This window comes from Poecile atricapillus, chromosome Z (genome assembly GCF_030490865.1).
Source record: "Poecile atricapillus isolate bPoeAtr1 chromosome Z, bPoeAtr1.hap1, whole genome shotgun sequence".
In the NCBI taxonomy this organism is placed as follows: Eukaryota; Metazoa; Chordata; class Aves; order Passeriformes; family Paridae; genus Poecile; species Poecile atricapillus.
Window position 1 is genome coordinate 95,635,308 of NC_081289.1, and position 12,196 is coordinate 95,647,503.

Consider the following 12,196-nt stretch of genomic DNA (forward strand, 5'->3'; position numbering starts at 1 on the left):
ACTACTCCCGAGCTTCAGTCCCTATTCTTATAGTATAAGCAGAATACCTAAACTAATCAAAGCATTTTAGATATCAGATACAAATAGGGAATCAAGTTCCTCCAAGATATAATCAGTCAGCAAGAACGTAATACAACGCTAAGAAGACCAGATAGCTAGCTTCTAAACACTCACCATTCAGATGGACTTAATGCAATTTTCATCAATCTTTTGTGATGGTACTCTTGAAGCATGCTAGGTTTGTGGGCTGTTTCATCTGCCATCTTAGGTTACTTAGAATCACCTGTTAGATCCTGAACCCCAGGGGCAGAAAAAAGGTGCAAGGAAGAGGAAGCTCAGATGTGTAATCTAGTGGTAAAATATCTACCTGATATTTTCCAAACATGTATATTTCAAGTCACCAAACTCTCTAAGACAGTAGCTGTGCTGCTGCTGTAACATACATATAAGCACAGAATTAATAAAGTTTAATGACTGGAAAAAAGATGTAGTCATAGAACAATCTGTGTCTTGCAGAATTTTCTTTATTTCATTGACACAAAGATTAATTCAAAGCTCTTGGCTGGCATATCCATGTTGAAGGAGTAATCAAGAAAGAACAGCAACAGGGGCAAGCAGATATGCTTTACAAAATAAAACCCTTTTATAGACCAAATTCATCAACAGTGTGACAGGTGCAAAGATCAAGCAGGAAGGATTATTTGGATTTTACATTAGTCTTCAGGTGGTAGACCACAGCTATATGCATTCACCACTGGGTGACTGAATTACCAGTTAACAGCCAGCAATCTGACCCCTCCCTTTGGTCCTTGGCAAAGCTTTGTCTCAAAAAGAAGAAAACATCCCAGATATAGAGATTGCATATTTCTTATTGCAGGGTGGGTGTGTATGAAACAATGCCAGTTCCTAGATAGTGCAATTGCAACAGCTGCAAAAAAATAAAGAAGTATGCGGAGGAAATCTCAGCAAACACAATTATGGCCAGTTCCTCATACTTTGGAAGAGGAATAAGAGAGATATAACGGTAAGAAAAGGTCAGTGATGTCAAACATGGTCCCCACATTTCTACAGGCTGTATTGTGCAGACACCTTTAAAAGTCAAGTAAAGAGAAAGTCAAGCTCAGTAAAAGTAGTTGAGCATAGTCTATTCACATCCAACAGTCATCTGCTTTCCTACCCCTTCAGAAAAGTGCCTCAAGCAGTAACCATTATTACTAGATAGAGATCCAGGAAAATTCTATCACAGTATTAGTAGGAAACCATTGAAAAATTTAAATCATGTCCACAAGGTCCCTCCAGAATCCTGCTCTGCTTTTGTAGGCGCCTTGTGTTGACAAACTGGGTTACTTTCTTTGGAAGCAGCATTACACACATGCTCTGTGCAGAAATGAGGCTGCTAGCTACCAAAATTTACTAGTCAAACATGGAACTGCCCAAGTATTGATAAAGATACATTAATTTTTCAGCTGAAGTCCTAGGCTTTAAATATGCTCAAAGTATTTTTTTTCTTTTTACTTTACTATCAGCCAAAACTAGTCTATTTGATTCCATTACTAACTTTTTAAATCCGTCTATACAGAAACTCTCATAGGTTAAAAGTGATTTTGTATTTCCTTTAAATGTCAAACTGTGATTTCTTAAACTGTTTAATCAGGTTTTAATCAATTTAGCTCTATTAGTTCCTTAGGCAGCCTGGCAGTGCTGAAATTGGAATTCAGAATCAAAGAATAATTAAAGCTAGCACTGATTTTGCAAAAAGCCTGCATCCCATCAGATCAGATTTCTCAGGGCTTTATTCTGCCTGGTCTTGAAAACCCTGAAGGAGGGAGATATCACAACCTGTGTTCTCTATCAACTGCTTTATTTTCTTCATTGTGGAAAAAAATTAATTATGTCAAGCCAGAAAAGAAGCTAATTTTTTGTTAATTTCAGCAACATTTTCTGTTGTATGACCATCTTCTCATTTCAATCTGTGGATCTGATGAAGGAATCATGTGGTGATGTTCTATGGCCTGTGTCATGCTGGAGTTCCAATTAGAACAAGTGACATAATGCCTTGTGGCCTTAAATTTCTGTGTATCTTTCTTACAACAGAAAAAACTCAGCATTCCATTCACTGAAAATCCAAACAAGACATAATTATTCTCATTTAAAGGCTACAATGAGTATAGGAAAAAAAAACTAAAGCAAACAGATTTATCATGTTTGGGAATCAGGATTTAAAGGGAGCACAGAAGAATAGAGCTACTTTCTTTCTTAGCTCCTTTTTTGACATTGACAAAACTCATATGGTGAAAGCTGACAATTACAGTTCAACAAACACTCCATCTGTTCCAAGGATCCACTGCTTTCCACTCCAAATTATTTCTTCAGACTATTTACCAAAATCTGAGAAATATATTCTTCGAAAAGTTAAATAGTGAGACTACTAGGTGCCCTATAGAACAACTTTTACCACAGAATTTACTCTAAAACTAAATAAACCACAAGCACATCACAAAAAAATCACGTTGAGGGTGGATAGCTTCACTGTAGTGGCTGAGCAGGCACACAGACTCTCCTCTGTAACCTCATTCTTGCTCACTGAGGAGTGAGACAGATCTCTGTGTGGTTACCTACAGAGCTTGTTTCCAGAGCTGTCAGCCTCTTAAATGTCTTAAACCCACTTAAATAGATAAAGAAATTTATAATAATGGAAATAATAAGAAGAACATAATCATGTCTGCAATCCTCTACAGATTGTGAGGTTGTTTTACAAAAACAGTCCTCAAAGTTTTGCTATATAAAGAAGTGGTCTTGATATTCAGCACCTGCTTTTATCACCTTCACACAATTATTGACAGTTCTTCTACTTCCATACAATCAACTCCCTGTAAGTGGGAGAGTGGTTGAGGGAAGAGGCTCTTTACCAGAAAATGAATAAACCAGAAAGACAGGGGAAAGCAGAGAGGGAATACCAGACTACAGGTTGACTGGTAAGAGGCCAGAGGCCATTGTGCCAGTATCAACACAGACAAGGTTAAATATAATATTTATAACAATATATAACTTAATTGCATTCATGTTTGTTTGGTTGTTTGTTGTTTTTTTTTTCCTTTTAAACCACAGAGGAACACCAACACCACAAAATTAAGATCCCACTAAACCTGGCTATCCATAGTCTGAAATTATATTCCTTGAAACTAGCTCCTTAGTGAAAGCTGCACTTAATCACGGCTCTTGAAATCCTTCTTTAGATAGTTTGCATGAGGTATGGCAAATGAAGGAGGAAGAGTTTAATAGGATTAAGCTGAGAAAAGTGTGTTCAGGGTTTCTGTGAACAGGTCTTACTTACCCAACTCTGGATCTCCCCATCAAACTCACTAATGGAAAAGTCAGTCCAAACACCATCCACTGGACATGTTTTGGTTTTTTTTTGTTTGTTTATTGTTTTTTTTTCCCCCCAGAACACTTATCTTTAGACTAGAAAGATTCAAAGCAATGAATGAATTTCTAAGTTTCAGCCACTTAACACTTTAAAGCTGTTGTCCTATTAGTAAGGTCTGTTTTGTTTTCCGAGTATATCATCTTTCAAGATTTATTTAAGCTCCTTTGAAGAATGAACAATTGTCATATTCATTGCCATTAATTTATATGAATGAAAATAGAGATTTTAATTAGTACTATGCCTATGGTGAATCTAACCAAAGGCCGCTGCAGAACAAGTAGGAATAAACAGTACCTAACACAGCAAGGAAGGTTCCCTCTCTGATCACTTGTGAAATGCAGAACAATATACATGTTCAGTGACTGCATTTCATTCAACAGCTTTATGAGCAGTACTCAGATAGTACCAGGTAGTATCACATCCAAATATGGGACTGATGTGAAAATCAGTCAAAAGGATTCTTTTGAAAGGCAACTGACCCAAGGAACAGATCCCTAAGTAGGGACTTGCTCACCTAAGAGATACCCAGAACACCAAATTCAACACAGCATATATCTGTTCCTGAATTGCAAGATCAAAAGCCTCCTGAACAATTTTATCAACAATTTCATACAAAAAGTGGTAAATAGAAAAGATAATGAGAAGTGTGTGGGGGCCAGCATACTTTATCTGCAACAAAGGTTGAAGAGGCGGCAAGAAAGGAATAGGTGTACAAGTCCTGTTCTAACAATGCTCAAAAGGTATTTATAGCATCTCTTTATGGGACTGTCCAATCATCTCTTATATAATATGAATACGGCACAGTCCAACACAAGTAGACTTGTCCCTTTCCTTTTCCTGTCAATTCAGAGTGAGACAAAGATTTTGTGAACAATGAGCTTTGACTCATTGGCTTTGCTTTGGCTTTTAACAGAGTCCAGCATTTTAGAGACCAGATGTCTTTCCCCTTTTTCAGTTTCTTCATGTTTGATTTAATAGACAACAACAGAAGCTGCTGGGAGGCAAAGTAGACTGGGAGTATTTACTGATTTCATTCTTAGCTTACAATAGGTTAACCATCAGGATATAAGTTCCTTCACAAGTGTCTTATTACAAATATAATGGGGGAGCATCTAGGGCTGAATGCTTGTGTGTTAGGGATTATTAGCTGGTTCAGTAAAACCCATCAGCACACTAGTGCTACCTGCTCGCCATATCTGCTGACAGAAAACACTTTCTTCATATGCAAACCACAAAAAACCAGAACAATATTGAAATACTCAATGGGAACTGACAATAGTCAAAAAATAGATTTTTTTAGGCTTCAGGCATTAGCTTGAGCCTGTGTGAAACTAAGTCACACAAGGTTCTCACTCTGGACTGAGAAATCATAAGGAGGAATCCAAACGGTCCTTGGAGAAGGAAAACAACCTCTGCAGGTGTTGTTTGGATCCTTGTTTAATTGCAAGAAACAGTCAAGGGATGGTGTTCCCAATTGTCCAATGATGGTGATGTGTTTGTTTAATAACCAATGAGAGTTTCACCTTTCAGACCTTCTCGGGACTGTCCATAAAAGAAGATCAGGAAGAATAAAACTTGCTCCCTTTTGCAACCAATCCAAGAGAGTCTGTGTCATGCTTCTGCCATTCCTAATACAGTACAACAATACTCCAAGGCAGAAACTTGGTATAATAAAACCCTGCAGAAATACCAGTGGAAGCAAAATCACCTACCTCTCTGCACCTTCAACCAATCACCAATGCCAAAAATCATTTACCCTGAAGAAACAAAAAGCAGCCAATGCTCGAGGAATCAGACCCATTTTTCACTACACAAAATATATGACACTGCTTCATCTGATATCCTCCTTCTTCTTGCCATATTATCAAAGTCCTGATTAAAAATGTAGTTAATGCATCCTTTCTACATATTAGAGTAAAACAGAAAAGTCATAGAAACTATCAAACAAAACAGAGGTTTGTCCAGACAAATAGCCATCAAGTCCGAGAGTAAGGTAATTCAAAGGTCTGGAAACACTGATAGACACAGGCTCCTTGATGCATCATCTACCAATTAGTCGCAGGCCCTAGCTGCCTATAAACTCCAAAATATTGGGCTGAACTAATCTAAACGTATGGCATTTTTCTTGTTTGTTATTTATCTGGGCCAACTAATTTACAACAACTTACATTTCTTACAGCAAGCTCACAGCTTTTCCATTTGAAGGCAGTAAATCAGGACCCATTAATTAAAACTGCTTAAAATCATGAAAATACATGACATTTCTAAAGTATAACTTTTTTGTTGTCGCATGCATCCACAGCTAAATATTTATGTTGTCTACACTACACAATGCACTCTTCCACTTTCAGCAAGGATACTTCAACCTACTTGTGCCACTCTTGAGAGAGAATATTATAAAAGGAAATTTGTGAAGCTGTTAACAGCTCTCTCATCTGGGCTGTCTGCTTAAATAACAGCAATGCTTATTAGTTATATGTAGTACTGAAAACAATACTTTGGAGAATAATTCACTTCACAACTTGTGAGTTTTGGATGAGAAATCAAGAGAAGGTGGGAGGGCTAAGTTCACTGCATTCCCAACTCTCAACTGTCTTGAACATAAATGTACACACTAGGAGAGCAGTGACTAGTTTTGCTATCCATCCATTCTGTATCTGTCTAAGTAGCTGGACAAAGTGTGAAGTCATACAAATTTGATTAGCTTTCAAGAAGGTACTAATGCAATGCTGATCACTCTCCGTGATTAACCTGAGGAGCTCATCAGGGACAAACATTTAAGGCTAACAAACTCTTAACATACCAAGCAACCACAGTTAACATTTCATACACTGCATGCTATTTCTGATTCCTCCTCCTCCCCACCTGTTGTTCAACAGCTTTAATGTCCTTAAATATGTGGGAAGAGAACACGCTTACTCCAAGAATGAAAGGCAATTTATGCTTTATGACTTCTTCCTTACACTTACCTACACTTGTAGGAAATATATCCTCATTGTTGATCTGCACCTCGATCCAGTCCATGAGAAGATTCATATACTGGGGCGCTGGCAATGCTGTGGGCTTCTTGTACCTCAAGTCATCCTGCCACCGGTACTCATACTTGGGGCCTCCAGACATCACTGGGCAGGTCCTCTCCGTGCAGAACTCACAGATAGTTCCATAAATGAGGTTGATCCTATTGAAGAAGTCAACAACATGAACAGCCACCCAATCATTCTGGTCTTCGCCACTGGGCAACTGCACAGCTGCTTTCAAGTCCACGCCCGAGTTGAGAGATGCTTGCGCTCGTTTGTGAAGTTCAAACCTCTGGGTTCCAGGTTCAAACTTGCGTTTTGGGCGGAAAGTCTTATCTTTATTAAAGACTTGCTTGAGTGCTATGGACATGTCTGCTAATCTTCTGCACCGAAGTAGCTGGCAGGAAAGCACGTCTGAGATATAATGCAAGTATCTGAAGACAGCTGCTCTCTATCACAGGCTTTCCAGGCCCTGCTCTTCTTCCCAGAGAAGCTTGCATCAACTTCAGAGCAATTTATTAGCTCTTCCTCCTGAAAGCCTCCCTGAAAGTTTCATTTCCCTAAGGATATAGAAATGATACACATCAATGGCAAGCTCAAGTCTGGTCTTGTCAGTTTGCTACTGATTTACAGAATTTTCTAGCAATTACAACAGGAAAAATTATATATAACAAGCAAGCCTTAAAAACTGCCAAACCCCTAATCTGGAGATTTAATTTTTTTTAAGTGTCTCATTTTTTGAAGTATTAGGGAATTAACTTCACTGTTCTTTTTAAATATCTACCCAAACAGAGGTTCTTAAAGATGAAAATTCAATACCTCTTGTATGATCTTCAAATTTCGAAACCAACTTTTTCACTTTACTACATTTTTATAATCACTGCCTAACATTCAAAATGTGCATATAAGTTCAGTAGAAAAAATACTATGTGACAATTTAGAATCTTTATCTAACTGCTCCTAGAGCTACCAATGGGGCATTTAAGTATTTGTTATAGCTTCAGTGCTCATCTCTGTGGGAAAAATTAATCAGCAAGAAAAACTTACCCATATCTGTTCTCTTTTTTAAATTATTAAGGTATTTGCTTTCGCAAACCACATAGAACCTAGTAAGAAGGACAACTATAGTATTGCACAGAAATAATTCCTGTTTCCCACAAAACTGTATAGAGATTACTACTTTTATTGACCCACCTTCCGAAATTCACTAGTGGACTTAGATTGCTATTGGATTGTGTGGAACTATTAGCAATTGTGAAGCCACTTTTTTATAACTTTATTCATCTTCTTTGCAGGGGAATACTTGGTACTGTTCTTACAAAAGCAAGAGCACAGACTTTGTGTTGTTCCATCTAACCTAAGCTGGCAATTGAATGGTTTCAACAGTGACCCTGACTGAACAAATAAATTACTGCATAATAGCTTTATTTGCTCTTATATATACATATACATGAAAAAGAGTATATTATCATTAAATACATACACTTAGGAGAGACAGGAGAGATAGATGCTGTTTCAAATAAACTTTGGTTTCAGTACTGAAGATTTTATTAACAATTTTAGAGAATAAACATTTCATTCTGTGCAATATTTAAATTAAATAACACAATATGTGTTAAATCTGCATAGCAATACAAAAATCCTCCCCTACCAGTAGCCAGTTCTTATGGGATTATCTGTGTTCTACTGTTTCCCTTAACAGAAATCACATCCATGAAAATTTTACTAGGCAGTGTGTGTGCCTAGCACTAAATTCTTTTGAAGACAGTTGCCTAAGGCATTGCAGAGGGGAAAAAAGGAAGAGAGAAAGCTCTTGCATTCTTCTTAATAACCACAAGAAAGCAACACCTACCTTAGCAAAGAGAAACCTGGTGTGCTAGACCCTGTGTCCACACAATAGGATGTAAGTGCCTCAAAAAATCCTCTTCCAAATACGCGAAAGACTAGCATGCAAGCTAATTTGCTGTCAAGCAGCAGTCACAGAGAATCAGCTGAGAAGTGCTTGCTTCAACTTTTCCTGATGGCATGATGGAGGAATATTCCAATCATGACCTCATAAACAGTCATTTTTTTCTGTATCTGCAAATCCGAGAAATTTTGGAATGAACTCCAGTGAGATTATTGTCATATCTGACATGTACCTTGAGTAATATTCAAAGACTGAGATACTGAATATTCCAGTCCAGAAATTCTTTCCCTGACAAAGGTCAGGGAAAGAAGATTTTAAACAAAAGTAGCCTTGGAACAGTTAAGTGTCATTGGCAGGAAATGAAGGTACTTTTAAATAGTCAACTTTGCCCTACAATTTGTTGTTTAAAACTTCCAGCTCTCAAATACTCTGTGGCAGCCATCTGTATTTGTTTATTTAAAAGCCCTTAAAAATATAGGTGTGTAGTGCTGCATAGACTGAGCCTGTGACTGACACACTTGGAGATGGCAGAGAGCCAATGTCCCAGTTTGCAATAATAAGCAGGTTAAGTCCAGAATTTTACAGCTCAGGTAACTTCCCCACATTAATATACCTGGTGTTCTTCTGTGGTTTGACTCCATCACCTGCAAATATTCACCAGAACATGCAAGGAGTTTTATTTAAAACAACAAGCTGAGCACCAAATAAAACTCATCTTCAAAAGAGACATTTTGAAGCACAATACTCACTGCAATTAAAGCTCCTTCAAGAAAAACAGAATATACTGCATTTTATAAGCTGTTTTCTACTAAATACGGAAGCATAATTAGTCACATTAAATAATGTTTCCCACTCCTTTCCATATATTCAGGAAATCTGCATAAAATCAATTAATTCAGAGAAAATACAATCAAAACATCCAGCAAACAACTCATCATTTCAAGTCTTATGTTGATGTTGAAAGTCTCTGTGGAAGCACACACAAATTCTGCTTAAATTCACCTCAAAGACTCATCCAAAAGATTACTGTGCCATTAGATGAAATTATTTAACTCACCAGGGCAGAATCAGAACAAGCAAGAATTTCCTATACATTTTGGGTCTGGAAAATCTTCTGTTCAGTATCCTGCAATAAAAGCCAAGGCTGTGCAATGCTAGGGGATGAAGACTTGCCTTCTCATGTATTCTCACATTTAAGAATGCAAAATAGAAAATTCTAAGACCTGACCTTTGCGAAAATACTAGAGTGAATCAATCCTTTGAAATACTTTTTTTGCATCCTGGTTTTCCATGGTATTTGCTATGTAATTAGCCATTGTCTTTACTGAAAAACTAACAGAAATTAACAAAGAAGTAAGAATTTAGGCTTTGTCTAAACATTTACAAACAACATCACTACTACCTCCTTGGAATAAAGAAGCTTTCCGTTTACTCACAGGAGACAAAGGAACATACTCACCTTATTTTCAGTAGAGATCAAACACAGACATTTTAGTTTTGGATCCTTCAGAGGCTGACGCTAATGGGAGAATGCTAGCCAAAGTTGTTGGGCTCTATGAGCATCTTTTCTGCTTAGGTAATAAAGTGGCAGGTGTTACTGGTAGTAGGTAGTAGGTAATAAAGGCCACTCCTTTGCTTAGGCCTGAATCACTAATCCCTTGCAGGAACTCAATTGCCTTTAGACTTCCAACTTCCTGTACTGTGTTTAAATCAACAATCATGACAACAGTTTTTTTCATTCATTACAAATCACATACTGTCATTTAAAACCTTGTACGGGGGAGCTCAAAAATCAAAGCTATTGCTTCAAAATTGCCTAACATTAGCAAAATGTAAACTCATCAGATAGCTTCAACAACAAATGATAAACAAAATCTCACCATTTTTAAAGCACTGAGAATGTAACTTGCCTTGCCAGTCATCACATTTGCTTCTATGACAGTTTTCACCTTACAAGCATGAAAAATGTTTTGAGTTTCTTTATCTCAATTGGTCTTGGGAGAATTGCTTCAGAGCTGAAACACTGTGGGCAATGTGGTATGGATCAGACTGAGTCATAACTCCTTGAAATCTGTGGTACAGTAGCACCCACCTTCATTCCATATAAAACTAAATTTGTCTTTTGATAAGAGATACCTTGTAGTTTACAGTTACAGTAATGCTAGCAGAAGTGTTCCTGTCTTACATTTGTGTCAAAAGTGATAAAAACTGCCTTCTAATTTTTTATGACAGGTTCTGACTATACATGAAGGTATAAAGAATAATATTATCACTCATGGCGTTTGGCTTAATGCAGTGTCCTGCATGTCCCTCTGAACTAAATGACTGTTCTGGTATGGACAGCTCAGAGAGGTAATTCCTCCCAATGACTCAGTTTCTCTTCTTTTTTCTAAGAGCAATATATTTCTGGGACAGTAACCAACATCTTTTCCTGATGAACTATTCCACAGCACATATAATGCAGCTGGGTGAATTCCCTTACTGGAAGAGCCATGCAGAGAATGGTAACCACAGATGTGGAGATGATCTCAGGACAACCAGACCTCATAAGCTTCATCCATGGCATCAGCACCACAGTGACCAACACTGTCTTACAGTTTGTGCACAGAGAGAGATAAAAACTTGGCCTAAAATCAGGTATATCAACATATGGAAATAATAAACCAATCCTACCCATGCAGATACCATTAAAAAAACCCACAACAAACAACACATCATGACTAGCATCATATCAGAGTCACTGCTGAGTTAAAAGCATGCTATATCATTTCCCCATGTATTTTCTACTAAATCACAGGTAACTAGAATGTTAAATGACACACTGTTTATAGACACATACCTTTCATCATGATATTCTAAGGAGAGTTACACAAGCTTTAGAGGTCTGCTGGGAAGGTAGCTGATATAAATCCTGTTTTATTAAACCAGGCTGTGAGGAAACATAACTTTCCCAACAAAAAACACACACAGACATGTCTATCCAGCAATACACAATATGAACACCATCTGCATCAGCTGACTTCTAAATTTCTATATTTTCTTTTTAAAATCTAAGTCTCTATTCCTCATTCTTTCAGGAATGATACTGAGTGGTTGAGTGGCAATATCCTTTCCTCTAAGGCTGCTGGGATTACTTTAAGCTAGTAACCACAATAACGACGCTGCAGACTCAAGACACTCAGGTGTATTAGAAAGATGCCTTCTCACAGTCAGAAACACTCCTGACAAATAACATTATCCATTCATTTGACATGTAATAACTACCCTTTGTTTTGTCTGGGTATGGGAAAAAAAAAGGAGCAAGTGATTTTTGCAAGACTAACAAAAACCCACAATTGTAAACAATCATGGGAATTAGCATAGTGTTTCCATAATCCAAGTGTTAAGGCCCAATGGAGCAAATGTAAATAACCTTTGATACTTTTCTAATGTAAAAGACTGGAAAGGGTAAGCAAGATACAATAGATAGCTGTCTTTAAAACTGTGTGCTTTAAAAATATCCTACAAAAATAGTGTGCAGCTATGTAACAAGAGATAAACAGTTGCTAAATTGGATCAGCCTAAAATAAATAATAATTTATTATTCTGCAAAAATACTGAGGTTTTCATAGGGATAAAATTGAAGATTATTATTTGGTTAAGGAACAGAATCACTGCCATGATTGAGTAGGAATGGCTTGGGCTTAGATTAGGGCACAATACATGACACTTGCAGTAATTTTTAGACTAATGCCCTTAACCATAGCATCATATTTTCCATGAGCATGTTAGGTCATGTTAGGTAGAACTATTACATTTATGTAAGTTCCTTTCTATACAAATGGAGAAGCCCCTCTTTCCTTT

General features: G+C 37.3%; 1 protein-coding gene across 2 annotated transcripts in view; it reads right to left on the reverse strand.

The window, feature by feature from the left end:
• The window catches only part of MOB3B (MOB kinase activator 3B), an 88,005-nt gene that overhangs the window by 42,742 nt on the left and 33,067 nt on the right, over window positions 1-12,196 (reverse strand). For both annotated transcript variants that reach the window (XM_058826091.1, XM_058826090.1), the window contains exon 3: window positions 6,397-7,004. In XM_058826091.1, coding sequence (XP_058682074.1) covers window positions 6,397-6,814 — 418 coding nt within the window. In that variant the 5' untranslated portion in view covers window positions 6,815-7,004. The remainder of the gene's footprint in view (window positions 1-6,396; window positions 7,005-12,196) is intronic.